The sequence below is a fragment of the Phyllosticta citribraziliensis genome (genome assembly GCF_038025025.1).
Source record: "Phyllosticta citribraziliensis strain CPC 17464 chromosome Unknown J3D65scaffold_2, whole genome shotgun sequence".
NCBI lineage: Eukaryota > Fungi > Ascomycota > Dothideomycetes > Botryosphaeriales > Phyllostictaceae > Phyllosticta > Phyllosticta citribraziliensis.
In genome coordinates, this window is record NW_027117339.1 from 2,308,083 (window position 1) to 2,332,292 (window position 24,210).

The 24,210-nt window shown below is 55.4% G+C and overlaps 9 protein-coding genes across 9 annotated transcripts; 4 read left to right on the top strand and 5 right to left on the bottom strand.

The window, feature by feature from the left end:
* Positions 1-191: 191 nt before the first annotated feature.
* Positions 192-3,883, bottom strand: J3D65DRAFT_614871 (alpha-mannosidase). Its single transcript, XM_066799259.1, has 5 exons — positions 3,668-3,883; positions 3,080-3,588; positions 1,766-3,030; positions 802-1,714; positions 192-751 (listed from the first exon to the last, which is right to left on the bottom strand). The coding sequence occupies exons 1-5, from the start codon at positions 3,817-3,819 to the stop codon at positions 312-314; spliced, it is 3,279 nt and encodes a 1,092-aa protein (XP_066659054.1). The 5' UTR covers positions 3,820-3,883; the 3' UTR covers positions 192-311.
* Positions 3,884-4,874: 991 nt separating this feature from the next.
* Positions 4,875-5,900, bottom strand: J3D65DRAFT_600474 (uncharacterized protein; the record flags this gene model as incomplete). The annotated part of the gene is made up of 1 exon (XM_066797972.1): positions 4,875-5,900. The coding sequence occupies one exon, from the start codon at positions 5,898-5,900 to the stop codon at positions 4,875-4,877; it is 1,026 nt and encodes a 341-aa protein (XP_066659055.1).
* A 611-nt stretch (positions 5,901-6,511) lies between these two features.
* J3D65DRAFT_614877 (LETM1-like protein-domain-containing protein) lies at positions 6,512-8,717 on the bottom strand. The gene is made up of 4 exons (XM_066799260.1): positions 7,881-8,717; positions 7,549-7,827; positions 6,772-7,499; positions 6,512-6,685 (listed from the first exon to the last, which is right to left on the bottom strand). Exons 1-4 carry the CDS (start codon positions 8,451-8,453, stop codon positions 6,637-6,639), a joined length of 1,629 nt encoding a protein of 542 aa, XP_066659056.1. The 5' UTR covers positions 8,454-8,717; the 3' UTR covers positions 6,512-6,636.
* A 151-nt stretch (positions 8,718-8,868) lies between these two features.
* On the top strand, positions 8,869-10,476 carry J3D65DRAFT_614879 (adenylate kinase-like protein). Its single transcript, XM_066799261.1, has 2 exons — positions 8,869-9,509; positions 9,568-10,476. The coding sequence occupies exons 1-2, from the start codon at positions 9,350-9,352 to the stop codon at positions 10,203-10,205; spliced, it is 798 nt and encodes a 265-aa protein (XP_066659057.1). The 5' UTR covers positions 8,869-9,349; the 3' UTR covers positions 10,206-10,476.
* A 417-nt stretch (positions 10,477-10,893) lies between these two features.
* J3D65DRAFT_614882 (putative sorting nexin-4) lies at positions 10,894-12,800 on the top strand. The gene is made up of 2 exons (XM_066799262.1): positions 10,894-11,064; positions 11,156-12,800. Exons 1-2 carry the CDS (start codon positions 10,954-10,956, stop codon positions 12,314-12,316), a joined length of 1,272 nt encoding a protein of 423 aa, XP_066659058.1. The 5' UTR covers positions 10,894-10,953; the 3' UTR covers positions 12,317-12,800.
* A 261-nt stretch (positions 12,801-13,061) lies between these two features.
* J3D65DRAFT_228090 (uncharacterized protein) lies at positions 13,062-17,204 on the bottom strand. The gene has a single exon (XM_066794649.1). The coding sequence runs from the start codon at positions 16,993-16,995 to the stop codon at positions 13,177-13,179; it is 3,819 nt and encodes a 1,272-aa protein (XP_066659059.1). The 5' UTR covers positions 16,996-17,204; the 3' UTR covers positions 13,062-13,176.
* Positions 17,205-17,217: 13 nt separating this feature from the next.
* J3D65DRAFT_614885 (uncharacterized protein) lies at positions 17,218-18,094 on the bottom strand. The gene is made up of 3 exons (XM_066799263.1): positions 17,826-18,094; positions 17,662-17,778; positions 17,218-17,604 (listed from the first exon to the last, which is right to left on the bottom strand). Exons 1-3 carry the CDS (start codon positions 17,919-17,921, stop codon positions 17,281-17,283), a joined length of 537 nt encoding a protein of 178 aa, XP_066659060.1. The 5' UTR covers positions 17,922-18,094; the 3' UTR covers positions 17,218-17,280.
* An 829-nt stretch (positions 18,095-18,923) lies between these two features.
* J3D65DRAFT_614889 (uncharacterized protein) lies at positions 18,924-20,292 on the top strand. Its single transcript, XM_066799264.1, has one exon. It carries the CDS (start codon positions 18,983-18,985, stop codon positions 20,051-20,053), a length of 1,071 nt encoding a protein of 356 aa, XP_066659061.1. The 5' UTR covers positions 18,924-18,982; the 3' UTR covers positions 20,054-20,292.
* Positions 20,293-21,534, top strand: J3D65DRAFT_614891 (uncharacterized protein; the record flags this gene model as incomplete). Its single annotated transcript, XM_066799265.1, has 2 exons — positions 20,293-20,413; positions 20,466-21,534. The coding sequence occupies 2 exons, from the start codon at positions 20,296-20,298 to the stop codon at positions 21,425-21,427; spliced, it is 1,080 nt and encodes a 359-aa protein (XP_066659062.1). The 3' UTR covers positions 21,428-21,534.
* Positions 21,535-24,210: the final 2,676 nt, after the last annotated feature.

The window sequence follows — 24,210 nt, forward strand, 5'->3', positions numbered from 1 at the left end:
AGTTCTAGCCAGGCGGAGGCCAAGCGGCGAGGTCAGCAGCGGGCGCCGGTGCCGAGAGCACGCTAGTCCTCTTACATCACCCGGTGGGTTCGCGATTTTCCCGCCCATTTTTTTGCCTCACCTCATGAACGCCAGGTCGCAAGTTCAAATCAAGGCTGCATTCCAAATGATGAAAGTCACTTGCGCAATGGCGTGAAACAATAAGGAGCTTTCGTGGATGCTGCCATTTTCCCACGCATACGATTACTGTGTACGAACCAGCTATTAACGTCCATCTTTGCAATCTTGTTTCCAGGGCATCCGAAAGCCTCTCAGAGCTGCAGTCTAAAAGTGGCGACCTCAAACGCTCTGAGTTCAATCTTCGCCTTTCCATCTTTGATATCAAGCTCCTCGCCGTCATCCTCAAGCACGTTGGTCCTCACGACCTTGCGCACGGGCAGCTGGCCCCAATCGATGAAACCTCGGGCTTTGCCACCCATGCTATCATAAATTCTGAGCACGATGCTTCTGCCAGGTCGGGGCGGCAGCTCTCCACGCGAAACATCCTCATCGTCCTCGCCGCGCTTCACGGTGTCGAGCACAAGGGCCGGAGAGCCGCCGAGCTGGATCGACGAGAGGAGTTTGGAAACCTTTTCAGGAGACGGGTGCGAATGCATCTTCAGCGGGTTGTTGAAGTTGTAGGCAGTGCGAACCGTCGTTGAGGAGAGCGACCCTGTATGAGGCAAGATGGCATAGCGGATGTGGTGCCGACCTAGTGCTTGGTGAGTATTCGTCCTGAATCCTCAGTAGCTTTTCACTTACCCATGTCTGCGTGAGCATCAGGTGCCTTGGGTGCTCTCAACAAGCTCAATCTCATCAAACTTCCGCAGGTAGCGAACCCATACTTGGAGTCGTTCAGGATGGACACGCCGTATCCGGCTTCGCTCAAATCAGCCCACTTGTGGCAGCAAACCTCAAACTTGGCCATATCCCAAGTGGTGTTGTAGTGCGTTGGGCGCCTGATGATTCCATACTGCGTCTCGTAGCTTGCCTCGGTGTTGACTACGTCGACTGGGAATTCTACCTTGAGGAACTTCATGGTCTCGCGCCATTCGACCTCGCTCTCCATCGCGACATAGCTGGGCTGGTCGTTGACTACAGCAGCGAGGCTGATGGTCGTCTTGACCCAGCTCTTGTCGCTGATCTTTGTCTCTGTGACGACCGAGACCTTGTGAGGGCCGTTCTCATAAATGGAGCTGCGGGTGGGCTTCAGCTCCTGTCTTGATTCCAGATGGTACACTTCGACGTCCCAAGCTTGCCAGTAGAGAGGCTTGTCATCGAAAATCACAAGCTGGTTGGCCTTCTCTCCTGGCGGAATGACCTCCCTATCGGCCGCAATGTCGAAGAGCGATGTGATGATGCCGTTGTCCACGCGAACGCGGAACTGGTTGTTCGAGAGCACGTAGACACCAGGCTCCACCTCCTTAATCGAAGCAGTGGATTCCGTGGCCGAGGTGAGCAAATCAGTCTCCATCACGCCAGTGTCTCCACTCGCAATGGCATATTGAGGCTTAGGAGATTTGATCGGAAGCTTCGTCAGCTCTTCGCGATGCCAACCCAGGGTATTCAGAGCCAGGGTTTTGCTGTCCACACCAGGCTCATCATCGTCGAAACCGAGAATTCGCAAGGCATCCGACAACAGCTTCTCGCCCGTCTTGAAGACCTTGGCGTAGAGCTAAAACACATCGTCAGCAAAGTCAAGCTTGGCGAGCAATTTTCGCCTTACCTCGTCAGAGTCGTCGTAACACATCTCGATGCTGCTTCCAGGCAGACAATCATGGAACTGGCACAGCAAGACTGCCTCCCACATGTCGTCGATCTGCTGCTTCGGGTACTTGTAGTTCGAACTTCCGTCATCCCCAGGAAGGAGATCTTTCAACGTCGCCAAAGTGGCAAAGTATTCAATGTCATGGAGCATAATCTCTGCCTGGCGATTGTTTCTTTTGTTGTTCGCTTGCGTCGTATATGTCCCGCGGTGCAACTCAAAGTAGAGCTCGCCGTACCAGGTCACAAACTCGGTACCTTGTTCGGCTCTCTTTTCTAGCTTTGCGAAGAACTCGTCAACGGAGCCGCCCATCTTGACACGCGGCAAAAGGCCTGCATTGTCAGCAACTCCACGGCAGCGCCTGAGCTTCTCAATGTGCTCCCAGGTAGGACCACCGCCACCGTCACCCTTGCCAAACACGAGCAGGGACGAAGCATCCTGGTCCATGGACTTGTGCTGAGTAACGCTCCGCTTGACATCACCGAAGTGGGCTTCCGCCGTGTAAGTTTCTGCAGGAGCCATATGGCAGATGACCTGGCTGCCGTCCAGAGCCACCCAGTTGAAGGTGGTATGCGGGAAGTTGTTGATGTTGTTCCAGCTCAGCTTCTGTGTGAAAAAGCGAGTCATGCCGGCCAGACGGCAAATCTGGGGCAACTGAGTGGAGTATCCAAAAGTGTCGGGAAGCCAAAATGTGGAGCATCGCTGACCAAAACGGCTTTCAAAAAAGCGTTGGCCGTAAATGAACTGGCGGACAAGAGATTCGCCACTGGGCATGTTGGTGTCGTGTTCGACCCAGCTGCCACCAATTGGCTGAAACTTTCCCTCCTTGACTTTGGCCTTGACGCGGTCAAAGGTTGATGGGTAAAGCTGCTCCAGCCACTTGTACTGCTGGGCTTGCGAACAGCAGAAACGAAGCTCGGGATAGCGATCCATGAGATCGCACTGGTTGGACCAAGAGCGAGCAACCTTGCGCTTGGTCTCTGCCCACGGCCAAAGCCAGCAAGTATCAATATGACAATGGCCAATGGCACTGATCAGCGCGTCCTGGCCATCGTAAATGTCCGGCGAGTCGACCTTGTCTCCAAGGTAAGTTTTGGCAATCTTGCGACACTCTTTGATCGTCTCCTTGCTGCCATCGCCAGCAATGAAAGTATCCATGATTCTGTTGCAGACTTGAAGAGCCTCATGCTCTTGCCATGAGTCTGAAGGAAACTCTCGAGCGCAGTCTACGCCATGTCAGCATACTCCGGAGATCGCGGAAGGCGCATAACAAACCTCCGAGAACCCAGAAGTCGATGTAGAGCGCTCTGGCATCCAAATTTATTGCGACGATGTCTGCCGTGGACAGCCGAAAGTACCTGTCAGGATTGGGAGGCTGGATGGTGTCGCCTCCGCTGGGGTTTCCAAACATGCCGTTGCATGCCATTTCAACATAGAAGATGTGCTCTTTGCCATCTCTGAAGCTTTGGGGCAAGATCCATTCAGTACGCTCACCCCCGCCTGTCAACCCGTGCACCGGATTTCCTTCTTCCGTCCAAATGAGACCCTCATTGTTTGCATCCCAATGGAACTCGAGATGTTCCTTGTCCTTCAGCGACGGAGGAACGGTCAAGTGTACGCGGAACCAGTGCGTAGCCCAACTAGGACCAAACGACTGGCCGACCTCGGTGGGCCTGAATTCGTGGGAGGTTGCCTCTTTAAAGGTAGGTCGGGAAAGGTTGGGCGGCGAATAAACGAACAGCTTGACGTGCTCGGAGCCCTTTGCGCGTCCATCGGTTATCTTTCTGTCGCAGTATTAGCAAGAGATGACGTGCGGTGACCGAGGTCGGTCAAATGCGGTCAACCAATGGGCGTGGTGCATACGGTAGCAGTCCCTTGGACTCGTACTGGCCTCCGCTGGTAAACTGCCTCAGCCGATCGAGGTAGATCTTGTGGATCTGCTTGCCAACTGGGCGAGAGGCAAGCTTTGGATATTCTTTCTGAGGAGTCATGGCGATGTGTGTTTCTCCCCCCATCGTGAGAGCAGCCTTGGAGGTTGAAATGCTCTTGATTTGGGGACAGGTGATGGAGAAACAGCAGGACACCTGCAGCTTTGGGGCAGCACCCAACCAAGGAGCTAAGGAGCTTGGATCAACCTTCCCCGCCTTCCGCCACGGGAGCCCGCCGCGCTTCCCGTCCCACCCAGCCACCAAGGTGGTCAGTGCACATCCAACCTCACTCCATTCTGAAATGCACATGGAACGTCTGACGGCACAAGGTTCATTATTACACTACCTAAATCAGCTCGTCTTGGCTTCACCGTCTTTCGACAGGCTACTAGTCACCAGCACTGCGTAGAAGTGCGAGCTGTTCGCTGGTGTCCTGCGGAAACTCGTCAGCATGAACCACAACCTCACCATTCAGTTTAGCCAGTTGGGGCTGAGGACCTGGACGGAGCACGGTTAGTCGAGTCAGCTTTGTTCCAGTCAAGTTACGTACCGGGCAATATGCAAACTCAAACCACCATGCAGGTGATACCAAACCGGAGTGGGTCATCTGGAGCGGATTAGCATTGCAACTTCAAGTATGAGCGAATACATACAGTTCCCGTGGACGTGTCGAACCACCATTATTGGTATCAGCTGCTCTTGAGAATAGATGACCAGGTCTCGCGGCCCCGGGTCGATTCTGACTTGGAAACTTGCCCTTACGCCCGCACAAAATGTCCCATACGTTCGGCATTACGCCTAATTGTTCAAAGGAACCCCTGGACGAAGCTTGGGGGCGAAGAGACACAAAGCCATCCTCTAACCGTGGCCTTGAGTGGTCATAAGGGTCGAGGCAAGTGGTTGGCGATACTGGTCGTCCGTCGAGAGTAGATGGCCTGGTCTCCCGGCCCCGGGTCGATTCTGACGTGGAAACTTGCCCTTACGCCCATACAAAATGTCCCATACGTTCGGCATTACGCCTAGTTGTTCAAAGAGACCCCTGGACGAAGCTTGGGGGCGAAGAAACACACAGCCATCCTTTTACCGGGACTGTGAGTGGCCATGAGGGTCGAAGCAAGTGGTTGGCGATACTGGCCGCACGTTCACCCCATGTTGCCGTCGAGAGGCTCTTTAGACACCGGTCGGAGCTGGGGCGGCAGCTCAATGAGCTCCCGAAGCACAAAGTTGTTCCAGTGGAAGTAGATACTATCGGCCATCTTCCACTTGTCGACGTACTTGACCTTAGGCTGGAGATTGAAGCGAACCTTCCTCGGGGGTGGCCGGAGCTTGGGCGGCTGCTCGATGAGTTCGCGGAGAACGAAATGGCTCCAGTGGTCGCGAATGTCGTTGGGAATGGTCCAGCCGACAGAGACCTCGGGATTCCAGCGGACCTTCTTGCGGGGGGCGTCGTCCATTTCCATGTCGCCATCCGAGTCGCGTTGTCCAATGTCGCGCAGTTCCCGCTTGGCGTGGCCTCGGACGAGTTCGAACATGACGCATTCTTGCCAGTACCGGTGGAGCTCGTCGGGCTGAGCAACCGAGCTGATGTCGACTTCCTTGCGCGTGGGCATAAATTCCGGGACAGGGTCAAAACTGACTGACTTGGCGGGCTTGTCACGGGATTCGGCGTCCGGAGACTGAGGAGTCGGCAAGTAGGGCGGAATCTCGTCGACCAGATCTTCGTCGCTCTTCCAAGAGACGTTCTTGACTTTCCGGTTGACACAAACGGCGCGGTGCTTCTTGAGGATCGGACAGTCCGGGGCCCAAGGTCCGGTCCGACGTCTGCAGAAACAACGGTCAGTGTATCCCTTACCTGGCAACAGAACGAGGTCGTCCAGTCCGAGTGGCTGTGGCGGCAGAGGATGGCGGCCTTCCCAGAGAATCTTGCCGACCGTAAAGGTTTTGCTGGAGAAGGAGACGAGGACGGGCAGGATGACGACCAGTATCGCCAAAACCACGAGGAATGCGAAGGCTGAGGGTGGCGGCTGCAGCAAAGGGACAAGTCGCGGTCGCGCCACAAGGACGCTTGGCGGCTTGCAGGTAAAGGCGAGAAGAAGAAAGTAGAGGGCGCTGGGGAGACCCTGGCGCAGCTCCGAGGGGAAAAACGGTGAGAACTTGATGAAATCCATGATAGACAGTGGAGGAAAAAGAAGAGGGAGGGTTTGGGGTGGAGGCTCAAGACTTAAATATTCGCCTGGAGCCCGTTGCTATGTGGGCTCACGATGCGCCTGCGGTTGCTATGGGGCATTTCGGCGTGGGCGTTGACAAAATGTGCCATTCACCTCTTGCTGGCGGCGGCAGGCAGGCGCAGGCAGCGGTAAAAAGTGCAAAACACTACATGCTAAGTGTTAAATCTATTAGAACGATTGAAAATCATAGCATACAAGAAACGTCGGTGCACTCTCTTTCTACAGATGCATCGCGAAAAGGCTTGGCGTGGTGTTGCGGCTCTTGCGTGTCATTGAGGGCGTCGCAACTCTACTACCAACACCAGACGCGTCGCATTGTACATAGAAAGGCTCAAAAACAGTCCTCGCTGCATTTTGCAACGATGGACATGTCTGAAAGACGTGTAGCCAAATTTGAGCTAGTCATGCCAACGTTACCTGCCCGTTGAAGACATAAAGCCAATGCTGTCAAATGCCTTACTTCTCATATCACCAAGGCCCTTTTATTTAGGGAACCCATCCACAATGCATCCTCATTGCCTGTCTTCTTGCAAGAAACAATCGTTGAAGACAACCACTGCTGGTCTGAGACAAAATGTAGCAGTGTTGCTTTGAGCTTTGAGCTGGAAGTATCATCACTAGCGCACGAATTGCCACGTGCAAGACATTGCGGGCTAAAAATCACTGGGATTTCTTTTTACGATGTAGCCGCCGCCGCGTTCTTGGACGATCCCGAAACACACAGGCTGATTCCCATGTCAGCGGCATGTTGAGCGCGAGCTTTCATTCATTGAGCAGAGCCATGTCTATATACAAAAAGGGAGGACTCTACTTGGTCTTCTCGGCTTCCTGCTCAGTGTTCTTTGCCTCTGCCTCTTTGCCCTCAGAGAGCTTCGACTCTTCAGACTCCTCCTTCTCGTCAATGTCCTTGTCGTCCTTGGGAGTTGCTGCTGCGCGAGCAGACTTGCGAGTTTCGAGCTGCTCATTTTCCTCGTCAATGAGCTCCTGCTGCTCCTTGAGGACTTCGAGACGCTGCTTGTTGGTGGCAGCGCCCTCGGCAGTGTGGACCTCAAGCTCGATTTCGTGGAAAAGCTCCTCGGGGATACTGGAAAGTACGGCCTTGAGGGCGTCGATTTGCGAGTCCATCTCGGCGTCCTTGCCCTGGCTGTACATGAAGGCGTTGCTGAGGACCAACAGAGTGGAAGGGACCCGGTGCTTGAGGCGGAGCTCCAGCCAGGTCTGCAGATCATCACGCAGCCTGGCGGGGCTCATGCCGTGAGTGCGCAGACCGCGGCTTGCGCAAGCATTCTGGAGCTCCGGAACAGACAGCGATTCGACGCCCTCGATGAAAATCATCTTGTCGTCACGCTTGATTTGGCGCATACGGTGGCGGATTTGATAGCGGAGAATGTTGTCGGTGCCAAAGGTGTTCAAGTTCATGTACCGGCAGATTGCGACCAGCTGGGGGCGGGAGAGGTTGTCCAGAGTAAGGTCATCCTTGAAGATCTGGCAGACCTTGATGACATCGGCCTGCGTTGGAGATTCGCCGGTGGTGCGGATCTAAAGCCGGTCAGTCTACAAACCAGCAACTAGGACTTGTGTGACCGACCTTGCGGAAGAACTCGGTGAACTCTTCGCGTTGCGCATTGACGGCGCTCACTGGCAGACCAGTCTCTGTGAGAGTCTGGCGGAGGAAGTCGCTGACTTCTTTTCGCGTTGCGCGAAGGCTCACCATCTTGCTATCCTTGGTTGTTTGGCCTTCATATGTGCTGGGCAGCATATTGGGGAACAGCTTAAGGGCAACAGGCAGGAGAAGTTCGGCGAATGGCACAATGACGAACATGGAAAAGGGCACGAGGCGACCCAGGTCTTGGACAGTGCGGCGAAGCTGCAGCAAAGTCAGTGACTAGACGGCTATTGGGTCTCGTGAAAGAAACCTACCTGTCTGTTCTCGCGGCGGGTCAATTCGTAACCAGCGGCCATCTTCAGGGCGAGTTTTGTGCTAATCCTGACTTCGGTCGCCAACAGCTTTGTCCCATCCCAGTAATGACTAGCTTCTTTCTTGACCTTTTGCCAGATGGTGAGCTTCTTGAGTTCCTCATCCTTGTTCGCAAGCTCCTTGGATTTTGGGTCGTTGGAGCTGGCCTTTTCCGCGGCGAGCTCCGTCAGACTTTGACGCTCCTCTGCGGTGGTCTTTGATTGCGCAGTAGGCTGGTCCTTGGGCTGCTTGAGGTTTTTCAACGTGTCCTCATCAGGCTGAGCCTTGAGAGGCTGCCCCGACTGGTCATCTTTTGACAGGGGCTTTTTTGCCTCCTTGGCATTGAAGCCAGGAGGAGGAAACTGCCCGGTAGATTGTGATGACGTCGAGGGCTCGGTGGAGTAGGCCAGGCGGGGGATGAGGATGGCAAGAGCCGAGACTTCACGGGGAAGAGAGCGTGGGCTCCTCCGCAAAGGCCTGGAGGCACCTCTCAGGAGCACAGGCGTGATGCGGGTTGCGGAGCGATTGAGAGACATGCTGAGCCAGGCTCAGACAAAAAAGGGAGCGGGCCGCTGGATCGAGGGCGGCGAAGCGGTCGCGTGGGAGAAAGGTGGGCGAGTATCGGTGGTCGAGGTGGAAAGGAGAGGTGGTGGTGGAAGTGGGATGGAGAAGGGAGGTTGGATGATGGAAGAAAGAAGAGGCCTTGAAGGTTACCAGTCGCAAAGATCATCGGCCAGGTACAAGGGCAGACAGCCAGTCGAGCTTGGCGCGTTGTTCGTCACGTTTCGAGAAGGGCCCGGCCAGGCATTGGACGGAGGAGCCACAGGTGGCACAGCCCGGAGCGGAGTGGCGGCGTCGGGGAATGTCGGGGGCCGTGAGGTGGGTTCCTGAGGAAACCTGAACCCCCGGCCGACTCCGGCCGCCCGAGCCGAGGGTGCCTGCAGAGGGAGACGTTGCCAAAAGACGCTCTGCGCGTTGTGCTGGTCGCCAAACAACTCCTCATCCTCGTGTGAAATCTACCATTCCTCTGCTCCTTCATGCCGAATTGCGTCTCCAACTCGGCTCATGGCGTCCGCCCGGGTCGCGCGACCGTTGCGCGGCTGATCTGACAAGCCGCCAACCAACCAACCAACACACACGGTTCCCCGGCGAAGTGACTGCTTGGCATCTCAACGCCTTCTCTGGCCTCCCCACCAAACTCCGCGCCCGAAGGCTTGTGTCCTCTGCCACTGAGTCAACCTATCAGTCAACCTCTCGACATTTGTCCCCTTCATCGTCATGTTTCCCTGACCCAAGCTTGCCATCTTTCATTTCCGGACCGGACCCTACGACACATTTCGTGCCAACCCGTCGCAGCAGGCCGTCGCAGCCCTCGGGCACCCCGCGCCCGTCTCGTCCTCGATCGAATTCCCATCGCAACCAACAAGCCAGAATGCAGCCTCTCTCCAGAGCCGCGCGCATCATCCTCGTAGGCGCGCCGGGCGTGGGCAAGGGCACTCAGTCCGAGCGCCTCATGAAGCGCTTCCCTCAGTTGAATTCGATCAGTTCCGGCGACCTGCTGCGCACAAATGTCCGCAACCGCACTCCGCTCGGTAAGTCGCGTGCTCGTCCTCGGCATTGCCTCGCCGCTGACCTTCGTCGCGACCCCAGGCATCCAAGCCGAAGTGAAGATCAAGACGGGCGCATTGGTTCCTGACGCCATGATGGTGCGCTTGATCATCAACGAGCTGTCGACGCGAGGTTGGCTGGTCCCCGACACCATCAGGCCGTACAGCGTCAACTACGCCACCCCCGAGGCCGAAATCCCCGCCGACACTGTGGATGACGTCTTCATTCCCTCGCCGTTTCCTGCCTCCAAGTACAACTATTCCGAGTGCCCATCGGCCTCGTTCATCCTGGACGGATTCCCCCGCACCGCCCAGCAGGCCACGCAGATTGACGAAATCATCCCCATCAACCTCGTCGTCAACCTCAAGACGCCTGCGTCCGTCATTCTCGACCGCATCTGCAACAGATTGGTCCACGAGCCCTCTGGCAGGGTTTACAACACGACGTTTAATCCGCCCAAGGTTGAGGGCAGGGATGATGTCACGGGGGAGCCTCTGACCAAGCGCGCCGACGACTCTCCCGAAGTTTGGACCACTAGGCTCAAGAAATTCGAAGAGACGAGCATGCCGCTTTTGGAGCATTACAACCAAAAGGGCGTGCTGTGGGAGGTCGAGGGAAACAGCAGCGACGAGATCACCCCGAAGCTCTTCAAAGAGTTTGAGAAGCGATTCTCAGTATAAACAAACCGTCCGTTGTTGAGCTTGGAGTTTGGAGTTGGAACGGCCGCGCAGCGCAATGCAGGCCATGATCTTTGCGTTTTGAGATGCTTCACGGCTAGTGTACAGTACTGTTGCGAATATGGCCGGACCCAGCCTGGCGCACAATTCATTACGACGATAATAAGCACACCCATGATTACGACCAAAGCCTGCACAGTGGGTGTCTCATTTCTTTCGAAACCCTAGGTCTAAATGTAGTAGTGAATGAATGCTCCCATTTTTTTAGTTGTAGAAGTGAGTGAATGCTCCCTAGTTGCACTCACACTAGGAAGTCTGTCGCATTTCTTTCAACAACACCCACTGTGTCTGCGTTGATGCTGTGCCTGAGGAAGCAGTCGTGATGCAACCGGCGACTGCCGTGGATGCGCTCGACCTGACGTTCAACAGCACCTCTGCTGGCACCTCACCCAGCCCGCCCGTTTCTTTACAGTGGGTGAGGAAAGAAATGGGACTCCCTAGGCCTAGGTGCAGCAGTGAATGAACGCTCCCTAAGCGCAGCAGCAGATGGATGCTCCCCGAGTGCACTCACATTGCCAGGAGGTTTGTCGCATTAGTTTCTCCAGACAGGCACCCACTGCGCCTTCGTCATTGTGCCAGCACGGACCACAACCTGCCAGCCCCGGGACCCGCAGCTCTCCAGCTTGGTGCTCACCCACCACCTCCAGGCCATCGCAACACTCACGTCCAATCATCTTTAAATCACCCCAACATGGCCGACACCGACTTCAACGAGGGTCTGCTCGAATGCAATGTCGACAGGCCCCAGAAGGAGAATGACGGTACCAAGGATGCCTACATATCATATCGCGTCACTACCAGAGTAAGCCTGTCCATCGACCGCCCTATCCCGGCTGCCTCACCACGCTGCCTGGGAACCCACTGCAAGCTAACTCGTCTACCTCGTCCCTCAGAGCGACTTTCAGTCCTTCCAACGCTCAGAATTCTCCGTCAGAAGACGCTTTACCGACTTTGTGTTCCTTTGGAAGACGCTCAGCAAAGAGTATCCGCAATGCGCCGTCCCGCCCTTGCCAGACAAGCACAAGATGGAGTACGTCCGCGGCGATCGCTTCGGGCCCGACTTTACCCAGCGAAGAGCAAGCTCGCTGCGGCGCTTCTTGAAGAGGATAACGCTGCACCCGGTGCTACGCCGCTCGGCAATACTGCTCCTCTTCCTCGAGAGCAGCGACTGGAACAGCACGATGCGCGCCCGGCCGACGCGCAGCCTTAGCGGCGCTGGGGCAGATCAGGCTTCGGGCGGCGTGTTCGACAGCTTCACAGACACATTGATGGGCGCCTTTAGCAAGGTGCACAAGCCGGACAAGCGCTTCCTCGACGTGCGGGACCGCGCGGACAAGCTGGACGAGGACCTGGGGTTGGTCGAAAAAGTAGTGACCCGTGTTGCGCGGCGTCAAGGTGATATCACTGGCGACTATGCAGAGCTGGCTGCGCAATGCCAAAAGCTGGTCGCGTTGGAGCAGGGCGTCGAGCAGCCGCTCACCAGCTTCGCCACCAGCGTCGAAATGACGAGCCAAGGGTTGCGCACCCTGCACAATCACACCGAGCACGACTATCTGGGCTCTCTGCGCGACATGGACGCCTACATCGACGCGGTCAAGGCCCTACTCAAGACCCGCGAGCAAAAGCAACTCGATTTCGAATCCCTGACCGACTATCTCACCAAAGCCGCCGCGGACCGCGACACGCTGGCCAGCGCATCATCGACAGCCAGCCTGGGGGCTTCGGGCTTCCTGCGGGCCAAGATCGAGGACGTTCGCGGCGTCGACCACGAGCAAAGCCGGCGGGACCGGGTCCGTAAGTTGGAGCTGCAAATCGAGAAGCTCACGACCGAGGTGGAAAGCGCCAAGAAGACGACAGAGGCCTTTGACGAGCAGACGGTGAAGGAGGTGGCCGACTTTGAGCGCATCAAGGCGCTCGAATTCAAGGACACGCTAGGCGACTTGGCTGACGCGCACGTTGCCTTTTTCGCAAACACGGTCGAGACGTGGGAGGATTTCTTGAAGCAGATGGAGCAGGAAGATAGGGAGACGCAAGATTCTGCCTCGATTGCCTAGCCTGTCTGCCTCTGCTTGGTGGTGATGGCTATCGGGCTGATGGGGGCGTTGCGACTTCCCCACCCACTACCCATTGTTTCGTTTCTCTCTTCACCCTTTGGCGTTTGGGATTTTTTTGCACGAACGGGATAAACATGTTCTGTTTTTCACTGGATGGGTGGGATCAGCAGCGGAAAGGGGCTGCATACGGTAGATGGGTAAGAAGGAAGGTTCTTGTGCCGTAGGAAGGTAGCAAAATCCCAATTCGAGTACCGCAGGCACTGCTCGGTATTTTGGTTTTCAGACTGACAAGATGGGTACTATAAATCGTGGACCTCCTGTTTCTTGTCCTTCCTCCTCCCATCTTCTCCTTGCCAACAATCAAAGCAGGCGGAGCATTGACGACCTGTGCTCAAGTCCTGTACTCGGCGCCTGTATGTCTGCCTGCCTGCGGGAGCGACTGTCGAACGGACGGATTCTTGTAATTATCTCCATCATCATGGACCAATCACGACGCTCGTGAACCCTTGGGTGCACGCAGTGACAATGTCAGTGTCAATTTTGAATCATTGCATCATTTCAATCGTCAGGCAAGCTATCCACCTAGCTGAATATCCGCCATGTAACCAGCTGCTAAACATCTTAATATAAGTTCTGGTTTGAGAATTGCGTCTGTGTGTAGAGCCAGCCACACAAGACAGTAGACAGAGCAAGGAAACCGAAATCGAAGATACCATCGTAGCGCCGTTTCCACACCAGCAACTCCACGGACCTCCAGGTAGAAGAGCAAATTGTAGCAAACTCCTTTTCTCTCTGCCCCAAAACCTCACTTTCTCATCTCATTTTTGCCCACACCTCGTGCAAGTCAGGTCCATCCCCACTCAACCTTGTAATTGCATCAACACGCCTTCGAGCAGACCGATTTGCTTCTCGCTGCTGTTGGTCGCAGCCTCGAGATTCAGGGCATCCCTCCGCTGTTCGTACTTCTTCTTGTCCTTGCGAAACTTGCCATCGATGCGCTCCAGGACGCTCTTGAGCTCGCGCTTCGCCTCGGTGAGTGCACCGCGTTCGAGCTCGTACTCCTGCTGGTGCGCTTGCTCCATCTTCTCCACCAGCTCCATGCCGTCGTGCTCAAAGGCAGCGACCACGTCTTCGATTGCGGTCTCTGAGTCAATCAGGTGGCGGACGAGGCGCTCGGAAATGCGCGATAGCACGAACAAAAGGTTTTGCTGGTGAGGCTTGAGGCTGGCTTCCCAGTCCATCTCGGACGGATGTCGGTTCCTCTCACGCGGCTCGTCGTCTTCCTCCTCCTCGGTTTCGTCGTCATCCAGTGTCGACGCGACTGACGTATCAGAAGCATCATCGGAAGAGTCATCGTCGTTCACTAGGGTTTTGTCGGGATCATCTTCTGGACGCGCGTTGATGAGAGCTTCAAGTCCAGGCGTCGAAGGTTCCTCTGTAGGTCTGGCGCCCTGCGTTTCGGTTTTCTCTCTCATCATAGCCATAAACGCGCTTTCTCCCTTTGACGTTTTCGGAGAGGAGAATGGGTCAGCCTCAGGACGGGCGGGCGTGTTCAGCAGCATGGACTGCTCCAGCATGTGTTCAGGGGCGTGGCTTGTGATGGCCTTCGAGCTGGCCGAAGGGGGATCAGGAACCTTTTTCCTGTTGCTCGATAATACTCCATAAGAAGAAGCCGGGCTGGGCGCCGTTTGCGTGCGAGTTGAAACAGGGGAGTCGTCGACATTCGCTTGCGGCCTCTGCACGTTGTCGCCGAAGGTAATGAATCCAGGCTGTCCGTTGTCACGACGCTCCGGACTTCCCACATTGCTGATTCGTCTCGCCGGCCGCCTCTGCACTGGAGAAACTCCACGTGAGATTTGAGCGGGAGAAGCTGATGTCGTGGCTTTCATGGAGTTTATCAGCTTCTTGGTGGCAATGCTGTGTGAGCTCGACAGTGGATTCTCAATTTTGGTTCGCTTCCGAGGGATTTGACGGACTTCAGGTTGCTTCGTAGCCTCAGCAGGAAGCCCGCCTGAAGAGTAAGAGACATCTGGCTCCAAGCTTCTCTTCTTTGAATGCTCGCCGACTTCCTGAGCCGGCTTATCGGGGCTTCGCTTACGAGGGCTTTGGCGGACTTCAGGTTGCTTGGTAGCCTCGGCAGGAAGCCCACCAGTAGAATGAGAAACACCTGGCGCCAAGCTTCTCTTCTTTTTCAGAGGCTTGCCAGTTTCCTGAAATGGCTGCTCAGGGCTTCGCTTCCCAAGATTGGTAGCCAAAGATGTTGAGCCAGGGTGCGATACGGTCGCCTCCACCGGAGACGAAGGATTCTGGTGATCCTGTCTTGGTTTGGGCCCAGTATTGCTTGCAAGAGATGGTTCTATCTCGGCTTGAAGACCATCACGGATGACATCAGGAGACAGGCTTTTCTCCTTCTCCAAAGGCTTGATGGGCTCCTGGAGAGGCTTCTCAAGGCTTCGTTTTGCTTGATTGGTGGGTAAAGGTGTTGGACCAGGATGCATCATGGTAGCCCCGGCCGGAGATGGAGATCTCTGGTGAATATTTGGAGTGGACGGTCCAATCTCGGCAGCGGAAAGAGGATTCTCGTGAACTTGTCTCGAAGAAGACGCAATACTGCTTGGAGTAGACGGTTCGAAGTCATTTGCAAAGAAATCTTCACCGTCGTTCTCCGAAGGGGATTTCTGTCTCGAGACCTTCTCCACTGCAGTCTTGACCAGCGAATTCTCGGATACCTGGGACCTTTTATCGTTCTTGTCTTCGTGATGTTGATGGTGTTCATCCGGTCCTTGGGCTAGTTCTTCAAACGGGGCAACTTGAAATGATGTTGATGACCTAGATCCATACGTAGTCCGAGCTGTCCGCGTTGCCCACATCGTGTTGTTCAACAAACGACTCCTGGTCGAAGATGCAGTCGTCACCTTAGCAGTCGTTGGGTGAAGAGAGTCTTCGTGGTCTTTGGAAGGTTTCTTGATTCCAGTCGGTGTCCTGCCCTGATTCAAAGCACCAGTTTTGTCGAAACCGACGATGATCGGCTTTCGATGGCGGTCTTCATCAATTGGGGAAGGTTTCTCCGCGCCGCTGTCGCCATTCGTTTCAATCTCCTTCTCGGTATTTGAGACATCAACAACTTCAAGGACCCTCTTGGCGACCGCGGTTCCGGTTGGCTCTGGCTGGGTTTTCTGGTTAAGGGCGGGCTGCTTTCTAGCGAACACAGATCTGCTTGGATCCGGCTGGCTGGCACTGCTGACTACCGGCGGGGTAGATATGGGCCTGCTTGGATCTGGCTGGGAGGTACTTTCAGGGTTCGCTTTCTTGATAGCCTCACTGCGAGTTTCATCGGTATGGTGTGTTTGTGTGTTCAACGATTCTTCCTGATTCAAAGCCGGTGAAACACGGGTTGCGACTGCACGCTGCTCTGGTCTCGGACTTTGCTCTGCTATAAGTTCAAGAAGAGCGGGATCGATGACATCCGTTGTGGGTGGTTCAACTGGTGCAGACGTCGGCGGGAGATGCTCCCGGCTGGGGTCATAAACGACAGCCATTTGTTCTCGCTGGATGTGGTCGGGTTCCTTGGCTTGTTTCGAATTCTCCGGACCAGTGCCTGATTGAAGTCCGACAGTCATCGTCTTGTTTGCTTTGGATTCGAGAATCTCAATATCTTCACCCTCGCCCATTGTGGTCACAGCACCTTCAAAATCGTCGTAGGACTCATTCTGCTGCATCTCCACGCCAAGCTCCCCACGAACCTTGTTGTTGGGGGCAAGCTGAATGGCATCAGATGAACGGTCGGATGATCGGTGTTTCGGAGAGCTGGAATGTTGCTCATGAGTATCGAGTTGTGGTATTGTACTCAAGTTGTCGGAGGCATCAGCATGGCTCCTTGTGATTGGCGCGTCTTGTACAGGGGCCGGTTTTCCTGGCTGAGTATCAATCGGTCCAGGCATTTCACTTTCGCCGTCCGTGTGATCTTCCTCCGGCGATCGCTCCATCGCCTCAGGTGACCCTCCTGTCCGCGCTGCCGCGAGCCTCTTCGATCGTCTTCCCCCATGGCCTTGAGAATCCTCACCTCGGGTGGGCCCGGCTTGGTAGTCCTCATCGTTGCTATCCTCGGGGCTATCGTCCCTATTCGCCTGCCCTCGTTTCTGGCTCGCGTGTCTTGTCGACGCCTTGGGCCTTTTGGTGGATTGGCTGGTTGTCTTGCCTTTCCCTTGCGGCTCCTTCCTGGGCCTTCCACGTTTTGTTGGGGCTTCAGCAGCAGCATCTCCCGGGCCGACGTCATCGTCATCGTCTTGGGGGAGGTCATAGATCTTGGCGCTGGCTAGATTCGAGGCGTTGTTCCTGTAGCGCGGATCGGGTCTTTTTCCCAGGCTTTTCGCGCTTTTCTCTTGTCTCTTTTCAGGCATCGGTGACCCATGATGAATCGCTTCTGTCTTCTTCGCGTTTGCTACTCTGCCACTTGGCCTTTGGATGTCCTTTGTTTGGCTTGTCTCAAGAAGGGTTTCAGGGATGACTGTCACTTCGTCCGGATCCGCTCCTTCGTCCAAGTCGAGCGAATGGTAGTCCCTCTGCCTAGTGGGATCTGAGTCGGGAACCAATACAGTCGCGCTCGTTCCTTCTGCGCTCTTTCCTTCTGACCGTTTTTTGTCCCGCATCTTGGCCAGCTTGTCCATTGCCCCAGCCATCGTTGCCGTAAGTTGTTTGGGAGGGCTTGAGAGAACGCTGACGTTGAGGGCCTCAGTTGTGGAAATTCGACGTGGAGTATGGATTCTTCCTGCGATACCCACTTCTTCAATTTCTCGCAGGGCTGCCGTTGTGAGGTCTGCTTGCCCGGGGCTGAGCGTCGTTCCTTTGGTTGTGACGATTCTGACATCACATTAGCAATGTTGTTTTAAGCAGCTTGGTATCCAGAGAGGCGTTCGAATAACCCCAGGTGTCGCTCGCGGTATGTAGGGGAGCGTGAAAGAATGCTACACGTACCTCACTGCTCGAAGGCCGTCGTCAGCGCGAACAAAGTTGTAGAATTGATGTGTCCACTGTTCGCCGTCATCGATTGGGAAGGGAGCATGGACCTCGTGCGCAGGCCAGAAGATGCGATGGTCTACTCCATGAAAGACGCAGCGCTTGATGATCAAGCCGCAGATCAACCTGAGATCCTCGTGCACGCCCTCTTCGAGGATGAGGTTGCCCAATCCGTAGACCAGGTTGAAGCGCCAATCTCCCCGAGGAACTTTGGAGAAAGTTCCGGCGCTTTCTGCTGACTTGCGACAAAGTCGAGCGATGATGATGCCAGCCTGGGAGCGGTCAGCATACGCCGGGGATTGAACAGCCACAGGCAGAGGTAGCCATACCCAGTGACGAGAGGGTACTGAGTTGGTAGAAGTCAGGAAATGGCGCAGCAGTCTGATGATATAATCAGTTGCAATTGCTGTGTGGGACTCGCTGTCCTCTACAGCATAAAGCCCATTCTGGACCATGTCAGCCACTGAGACAGAAGGAGATGCAGGGCTCGTACCAAAGCCTTGGAGAGATGGGGCTGCGAGTCGCTGGAGGACAAAGCCTTGGTCAGATGGTCACGGATTGTGCTCAGACGTTGTGAGGTTTCATCCATGCTAGACACTGAACGGATTCAGGTGAAGAATGGACGAGGAAAGAGCGACGCGGGCCAGGGTGGAAGTCGCGTCTAAACACGCGTCAACCGAGGCATTTGAAGTGGACGGAAAGTATTCCAGCGCGTTCCACGCGTGAGATGCAAGCAGACACGAAATCAAGTTGATGGTGAGGATGGGACGAGCACTTGATGGGGTCGGGTCAATGAAACAACGGAACCAACGCGGAAGCGCGATGTCACGGGATGCGCGCATTCTGGGCACCCACCACCCACATTCAAGGTGTCGGACGCTCCCGTCCCCTCAACACATTCGGAAACTGTTGATGGCCGTGTCATGTCCATCAATTCTCGCCTGTATTTGATGGCAGAGGCATTGGAATATTTGAGAGCAGTCGCTCAATTCTTTGTGACCCGAAGACAGACTCTGCGACGACGGCGCGGGTCGAGAGAATCGACAGCTGCCCATCCAGCAGCATCCATGGTCATGAACGACTGCTCTCTAGATGCAGCCGAGGTGACGGGTATATTCCCTCTACTGTAGATGCTCTTGTAGTCATCTTTAGGCTCAGCGCCAGGCGTTCTGCACCACCTGCTCGACCTCGACACGAGATCCAACAGCAACAGCGCTACGTCCGTACCTGCCTTTGAAACTTCATCCAGACTCTGCTCAGAGTCAGCCAGCCAGCTTTCCTGAAACAGCAGTCTTTGCGGGGAAGATGCAGGCGTGTTGTCTGCCCTGCAGGATGGTTTGTCAGACGACAGGGAACAAAGGAGCGGCAAGAGGCGATGCCGAAGCACAAGGTGCCCAGTTGTGGAGAGAAGTGGAAAGTCGGGTGGGATTTCTCAGCTTCTCGGGAGTCTGGGACAATGCCATTCCGAGTTCCGTGCCCAATGATTGCGGCCGCCAACGGTTTGCCCAACCTGTCATCGCCCTATCATAGCTCCGCACAGGTATCTAAACGCCGAGACACAGAAATGCCAGCTCCACATCCTTTGTTGCGTGCCACTCCTTTAAAGCTGAGTCGTGCACCAATGCCGTCATCTCAACCGTTCCCTCCAGCATGCCATCCCCCGACGTTCCTGTGAATCGCTTTCAAGCGTCCAGGGGCCGCCTTTGGAAAACATGCGAGTCCATCCTTTGGGGGCAGCGTCAGGACCACACGGCCCCCGATCCTCTTCCAAAGCCCAGCCAAGCTCGCCGTAAAGCCTCCCTGGCAGAAAGACCATTGGACCTCAACGACGACACAATATCAAACTTGCTCGACACACATGAACCGGGCAGGACGGTGCTGTATCTCGCCTACGGCTCCAATCTGTGCCACCGAACCTTTGAAGGCACCCGCGGCGTCAAACCCTTGGCCAAGGTCAACGTCGTCGTCCCAGAGCTCCGGTTGACCTTTGATCTACCCGGCATTCCATACATAGAACCATGTTTCGCCAATTCCGGACGGAGGAATCCAGGTGCAGGCCTGGCTGACGCAACCGAGAGGACACCGCTGGTGCGAGGGACTGCATATCACAAAGATCGCTGGGAAAAGGGTCTCGTCGGCGTCGTGTATGAAGTCACTGCGGCCGATTACGCAAACATCATCGCCACTGAAGGGGGCGGGGCAGCATATCAGGATGTTTTGGTCGATTGCTATGCTCTCACGGATCCTGACGCAGTCCCAGAGGAGCCCGAGTCGAAGCCGTTCAGAGCACATACGCTTTTTTCGCCGCCGCAAGACTCCAAGAGGGGTGGAGGCTTTCAACGACCGGACACGTCTTACGCGCAGCCCTCTGCTCGCTACTTGAAGTTGATAAGAGACGGGTCAGAGGAGCACGGCCTCCCCCGGGACTATCGAGAGTATTTGCTCAACATCCGGCCGTATACGATCACCAGTTTACGGCAAAAAGTTGGAAGAGTCGCCATGGTGTTGACTTGGGTACCGGTGCTTAGACTGCTGCTCTCACTGCAGGAGATCCTGAAAGACGACAAGGGAAAAAGTCCAAAGTGGCTGGCTTCTTCCGTCAGCTTTGTGTTCAAATCGATATGGGTAACCTACGATGCCTTTTTCAAAAAGCTGTTTGGAGATGGAGAGCGAACAATTGACCAAGACGATGAGACGGAAAAGGCTTCCTGGGCAGAATGATGAATTTTCAAGAATACAACGACTTTGAGGACGTTGCCTGCTAAGCTTTAGATAGGAATATGAATATCCCGGTCCGGGCAGCCATATGAGCTTATGTAACTGCGGCTCCGCGAGAGGCTATCTCAATTGAGCTGGAGCCCCGCTTCGTCATCCGTCCCTTGTTGACCAATTCCGCGGAGAAGAATCCCATATAACGTCATCATGGCCGACTCCGACGATTCTACTCCTCACAGACTACAACAATGGCTTTTGCCGCGCGATTGAAAGCAGCTTATCCATGGATACTGACTCCGCTTGTGGTTGGCGCTCCCATGCGCCTCATCGCGACTGTTCCCTTGACGATTGAGATATCGCGCGCAGGTACCCATCGACTATCCCAGATGACTGTGCTCCTGCTAAAGCTCCGACACAGGTGGGTTTGGCTTCCTGGGAGCCGGTAGCGACACTTCAACCCTCGACTCAGACCTCGAAAACATCCACGCCCATTTCACCGAGAGACCTCTACCAAACGCGCCCTCCCCCTCAACACGCATTCTTCCGGTTGGCGTCGGCTTCCTCAATTGGGGCGCCAACCTTGAGGCTGCCGTGGCGGCTATCGCAAGATATCCTCCCGCCGCAGTTTGGTTCTTCGCGCCCCGCAGCACCAATGATCTAGTCACCTGGACCACAAAGGTTCGCGAGGCAACAGGCGGAAGAACGAAAGTTTGGGTACAAGTTGGGACTGTGGCAAACGCAGTCGAGGTGACTCGGGCATGCCAACCACATGTCTTGGTCGTCCAAGGCTCCGACGCTGGCGGACACGGCCTTGCACAAGGTGCAAGCATCATCACTCTTCTCCCAGAGGTTGCGGACGTCATCGACTCTCTTGACATGCCCGGCCATGAGAAGCCCATGCTCGTGGCAGCAGGTGGTATTGCAGATGGGCGAGGCGCAGCGGCTGCTTTGGCGCTGGGTGCCGAGGGTGTCGTGATGGGAACGCGGTTCCTTGCCGCTCACGAGGCCGACATTGCGAATGGCTACCGGAATGAAGTCCTGCGAGCGTGGGATGGCGGCAAGACGACCATGCGGACAAGCGTCTATGATCAGCTACGAGGAACCACAGACTGGCCGCCGGGCTACAATGCTCGTGGTGTGCTGAATCGCAGCTGGGTCGATGCTGAGAATGGCATGGGCTGGGAAGAGAACAAGAAGCTATACCAAGAGGCTGTGAGATTGGGAGACTTGGGTTGGGGTCCTGAAGGAAGGATAACGACCTATGCAGGGACGGGAGTTGGGTTGGTCAAAGAAGTCAAGAAGGCGGGAGACATTGTAGCCGAGGTAAGGAGCGCGGCGAAAGAAGTAGCCCAGAGAGTATCAACAATGTCTTTTGAATGAACAGTAAGTCACTGTCAATCAAAGGGCAGCTCACGTCCGCTTGTGCCACAGTCTTCAACGACTTGCAGCTCCGCAATACATATCAATCATTGCACGTCGTATTGTCCCAAAAGCGCCGAAACATGTGCCATGGTCATTTAAAGAATATCACAGCGGGCTCTCTGTCCTTCTCACGCCATCAGTACAGATCCGAATTCGTCTTTGCTGAAATCCCCAAGTTTTCCGGACGACTTCTCCAACCGTGGCCAGAAGTAGCTCATCGATAGAAGTAACAGTCTCTATTCTAACAAGACATCAGACGCTTAGGGAAGATGTAATTGAAGCAGGTATCCTGGCCAGCTTTCCTCTTACGCATGGCCTTCAAACTCTTGCACTTTCCGTCCTGTCGGTAATCCACAACCTTCCTCGGTTCGACCATATGCTCGGCTGACCACACAGCAACCGAAGAACACAAATACTCAACACGGTTCAGACGACGGCTTCGACAAAGCCAGGCTAAAGATGAAATTGCAAATTTGCGCCGTTGGAGGTTCCACGAAACTCTGCCCGCAACTGCCCTCAGCCAAGCAAACTGAATTGCGGACAAGCTCAGTCAAGCTTTTTCCAACGGCTCAACGGCCATGTCTATCTGCAAACTCAGCATAAAGCCATGGCCAGATCTCGATCCCGGAAAGATCGGGATTTGTGGTCCACTCACAAGACTTGAGTCAAAATCGCATGGAGATTGCCATCACGACCACCATTCGCTCCTCTTGCTCGAATTCCTTCGCAATTTCGTCACCACGACCAACCAGCACTGCGCCTGGCACCCCCCTCGACTCTCCCGAGAACGAGGCACTGACGCAACCTCCCCTGCATCCATGCATGCAAGCCGACAGGGGCTAGGTATATGTCTCGTAGCAGGCAGGCTGGGCTGCACGCGCGTCGTCGTCGTCCCCCAACCTAATCTTCGACCACGCACCCCTTGGCTGAAATTACCACAGGGCTGCCAAGCTGCCCATCTACCCGCCTACATGCCTATTGCCCCCCCTGATGCACACGGTCTTAGCTACCTGCAGGTAGTTAGTTCGACCTCGCCAAACGCGGCTCTTCCTTGCCGGCATTTTGGTTGCCGTTCCCTGTAGTATTGCGCAAGCGAAACTGCCGGTTGCGATGCTGCTGCAGCGCTTGCAATGCCGCACCATGGGGTGTCAGGAGGTCGTCCTTGACCGCGCAATTACAGTCGCAGGTCGGTCATCTCTCATCGACCCTTGACAGTCACAGGAATTGAGAGCACTGCCGACCCCTCGACGAATTGCTCTTCTCCAAGGGAAATTGCCTGGCCCATCGATGTTGGTTGGCGCTGTGCTACGTTATCAGAGTCTCTCACGAAGATCCGCCCTGTGTGCCCCATGTCTACCCCTAAACACCCCACGTTTCGGACCGCCGGGTTCCTTGCTTTCTGCTAGCTGCACCATCTTAGGGTAACTGGACTTTGCATGAATTCAATGTACAGTATGTGCAATGATCCATTCTCGGCTCACACAAGGCGGCGTTCCACCTGGGGTCCTGCGGCGGTGCTCGCCCCGCCCGCCGCCACTTGTATCATACCCGTTTGTGTCCGTCGGCCACCTGCCTCGATGCACCGTACTGTACGTATTCCTGGAGCTGCGCAACGCAAATGGTCGAGGCTGCAGCGCAAAGTACCCACATAGAAAACCGCTCGTGGGTCATTGCCACCAACACCCACGACGCACAACAACCAACCAACCGACCGACCTACCCATCTGCCCATCTGCCCACATGTACCTTGCTCCCTCCCTACCAACAACTCCGCTCATCCCTACCTATTTACTGTACTACCATATCCTTTCGGGAGCCGGCGAGCCCGACCGCGGCATCCCCGTCCGCCCGCCTCTCCTCCATCCCAGGTTTCGCTTCGCCTCGGGCGGCATAGCCAGGACCTCCCTTCTTCTTCTCCAGATCAAAATGGCATGATTGGGAACCATGGGATTCTGTTCATTACAGGACAGGGCGCGGGAGATGCCGTCGGTGGGTGGTGTGCTGCGGAAAAAGGGGTAGCCAGGTGCAGCCAGGGTGTGTGGACGAGGGTTTTATGGATGGAAGTGCTGGAAGAGCTAGTTGGAAGAGTGTGTTTTGCACGCTTGGAGGAGTTGTCCGGGTGCGTGAAGCAGAGAGGGGGGGAGTCAGTGAGCTTGAGGCCTCTAGAGATACTGCTGGTTTTGTGCACTTTGCTCTTGCCTTGTCCGGCTGGCGCGCTGTACGCCGTCGTCTCGTCCCTCCTACAACATATTTCGCCTGCATGTCTCCACTCCTATCGAAAGCGTATCTCACCTAGCCTCGCAGCAACATCAACTCAAAAGAAGTCGATCCGGTAGCCCTATCGCCCCCCGCCCTGTCTGTATCTGAGCAAACGAGTACGGCACAGATACGACGCCGGCCGGCCGGCAGAATACGACGCAGGTACGAATGCTTATCAGCAGCAGCGACACTCAAACCGCGGAGCGAGGGTGGATACGAAAAAGAACGACGCGAGATTGGATGGCGGGCGGTGCCGCAACAGGGCTGCATAGCAAGGTAGATAGACTAAATAATCAATCTGTAATATCGCATTCCGAACGACTACTCGTTGCTTCATCGACCCAGCGAGGGAGTGAGTGAGTGGGCAGACGAACGGTAGTTGGAATAGTTGACTCGAGTCTAGGTGGTCGAGACTGGCGCGAGGGGAAGCAAGTTCCAGCCGGGCTGCAACGAGATGGCTACCGGTGCAGCGTGCGTGAGGC

Coding starts and splice junctions, on each gene's coding strand:
- J3D65DRAFT_614882 (XM_066799262.1), top strand. CDS start 10,954: ATGGCCGACACCGACTTCAACGAGGGTCTGCTCGAATGCAATGTCGAC. Junction 11,065..11,155: donor CATATCGCGTCACTACCAGA/GTAAGCCTGTCC, acceptor CTCGTCCCTCAG/AGCGACTTTCAGTCCTTCCA.
- J3D65DRAFT_228090 (XM_066794649.1), bottom strand. CDS start 16,995: ATGGCTGGGGCAATGGACAAGCTGGCCAAGATGCGGGACAAAAAACGG.
- J3D65DRAFT_614871 (XM_066799259.1), bottom strand. CDS start 3,819: ATGGGGGGAGAAACACACATCGCCATGACTCCTCAGAAAGAATATCCA. Junction 3,589..3,667: donor GAGTCCAAGGGACTGCTACC/GTATGCACCACG, acceptor ATACTGCGACAG/AAAGATAACCGATGGACGCG. Junction 752..801: donor TGATGCTCACGCAGACATGG/GTAAGTGAAAAG, acceptor ACCAAGCACTAG/GTCGGCACCACATCCGCTAT.
- J3D65DRAFT_614889 (XM_066799264.1), top strand. CDS start 18,983: ATGCCATCCCCCGACGTTCCTGTGAATCGCTTTCAAGCGTCCAGGGGC.
- J3D65DRAFT_614877 (XM_066799260.1), bottom strand. CDS start 8,453: ATGTCTCTCAATCGCTCCGCAACCCGCATCACGCCTGTGCTCCTGAGA. Junction 7,828..7,880: donor CCCGCCGCGAGAACAGACAG/GTAGGTTTCTTT, acceptor ACTTTGCTGCAG/CTTCGCCGCACTGTCCAAGA. Junction 6,686..6,771: donor CAGGAAGCCGAGAAGACCAA/GTAGAGTCCTCC, acceptor CATGGGAATCAG/CCTGTGTGTTTCGGGATCGT.
- J3D65DRAFT_614885 (XM_066799263.1), bottom strand. CDS start 17,921: ATGGATGAAACCTCACAACGTCTGAGCACAATCCGTGACCATCTGACC. Junction 17,779..17,825: donor CCCATCTCTCCAAGGCTTTG/GTACGAGCCCTG, acceptor GACATGGTCCAG/AATGGGCTTTATGCTGTAGA. Junction 17,605..17,661: donor CAGTACCCTCTCGTCACTGG/GTATGGCTACCT, acceptor GACCGCTCCCAG/GCTGGCATCATCATCGCTCG.
- J3D65DRAFT_614879 (XM_066799261.1), top strand. CDS start 9,350: ATGCAGCCTCTCTCCAGAGCCGCGCGCATCATCCTCGTAGGCGCGCCG. Junction 9,510..9,567: donor CCGCAACCGCACTCCGCTCG/GTAAGTCGCGTG, acceptor TCGCGACCCCAG/GCATCCAAGCCGAAGTGAAG.